At 43.5% G+C, this 1,652-nt stretch overlaps 1 protein-coding gene across 1 annotated transcript in view; it reads left to right on the forward strand.

Annotated features, from left to right (window-relative positions):
• LOC102758437 (arylsulfatase D) overlaps positions 1-1,652 on the forward strand; it is a 15,439-nt gene that overhangs the window by 1,592 nt on the left and 12,195 nt on the right. Inside the window, exon 2 of the mRNA XM_015559459.1 lies at positions 258-407. Within this exon, the coding sequence (XP_015414945.1) occupies positions 258-407 (150 nt within the window). The remainder of the gene's footprint in view (positions 1-257; positions 408-1,652) is intronic.

Below are 1,652 nucleotides of genomic sequence, written 5' to 3' on the forward strand. Positions count from 1 at the left end.
ATATTTTATTGATTTTTTTACAGAGAGGAAGGGAGAGGGATAGAGAGTTAGAAACATCAGTGATGAGAGAGAAACATCGATCAGCCGCCTCCTGCACGCCCTCCACTGGGGATGTGCCTACAACCCAGGTACGTGCCCTTGACCGGGAATCGAACCCGGGACCCTTCAGTCTGCAGGCCGGCGCTCTATCCACTGAGCCACACCGGCCATGGCCAAAGTGTAGGCCTTAATGTCTGACTCTCTGCTCTTCCCTCTAGGAACCGCGGGCCGGTGCTGGCCGCCCTGTGTGTGCTTCTGGGGCTGGTCCCGGTCACAGCGGGCGACGCCGTCAGGCCCAATGTCCTCCTGATCATGGCGGACGATCTGGGCATCGGGGACCTGGGCTGCTACGGGAACAGCACGCTGAGGTGCCCTGGGCTGGGGAGGGGTGTGCGTGTGTGTGTGTCTGTGTATGTGTGTGTGTGTGTGAATGTGTGTGGGTGTATGTGTGCGTTGTGTGTGTGATGTGTATGTATGTGTGTGTATTGTGTATGTGTGTATATGTGTGTGTGTGATGTGTGTGTGTGTGTATGTGTGTGTGTCTGTTTATGTGTATGTGTGTCTGTGTGTATGTCTGTGTATGTGTGTATGTGTCTTTGTGTATGTGTGTATGTGTCTGTATGTGTATGTGTATGTGTATATATATGTGTGTATGGGTGTATTGTATGTATGTGTGTATGTGTGTGTATGTCTGTGTGTATGTATATGTGTGTCTCTGTGTATGTCTGTGTATGTGTATGTCTGTGTGTATGTGTGTGTGTATTATGTGTATCTGTGTATGTCTGCGTGTGTATGTGTGTATATATGTGTCTCTGTGTGTATGTGTATGTGTATATATATGTGTGTATGGGTGTATTGTATGTATGTGTGTATGTGTGTGTATGTCTGTGTGTATGTATATGTGTGTCTCTGTGTATGTCTGTGTATGTGTATGTCTGTGTGTATGTGTGTGTGTATTATGTGTATCTGTGTATGTCTGCGTGTGTATGTGTGTATATATGTGTCTCTGTGTGTATGTGTATGTGTATATATATGTGTGTATGGGTGTATTGTATGTATGTGTGTATGTGTGTGTATGTCTGTGTGTATGTATATGTGTGTCTCTGTGTATGTCTGTGTATGTGTATGTCTGTGTGTATGTGTGTGTGTATTATGTGTATCTGTGTATGTCTGCGTGTGTATGTGTGTATATATGTGTCTCTGTGTGTATGTGTATGTGTATATATATGTGTGTATGGGTGTATTGTATGTATGTGTGTATGTGTGTGTATGTCTGTGTGTATGTATATGTGTGTCTCTGTGTATGTCTGTGTATGTGTATGTCTGTGTGTATGTGTGTGTGTATTATGTGTATCTGTGTATGTCTGCGTGTGTATGTGTGTATATATGTGTCTCTGTGTGTATGTGTATGTGTATATATATGTGTGTATGGGTGTATTGTATGTATGTGTGTATGTGTGTGTATGTCTGTGTGTATGTATATGTGTGTCTCTGTGTATGTCTGTGTATGTGTATGTCTGTGTGTATGTGTGTGTGTATTGTGTGTATCTGTGTATGTCTGCGTGTGTATGTGTGTATATATGTGTGTCTCTGTGTGTATGTGTATGTGTATA

This window comes from Myotis davidii, unplaced genomic scaffold (assembly GCF_000327345.1).
Source record: "Myotis davidii unplaced genomic scaffold, ASM32734v1 scaffold434, whole genome shotgun sequence".
NCBI lineage: Eukaryota > Metazoa > Chordata > Mammalia > Chiroptera > Vespertilionidae > Myotis > Myotis davidii.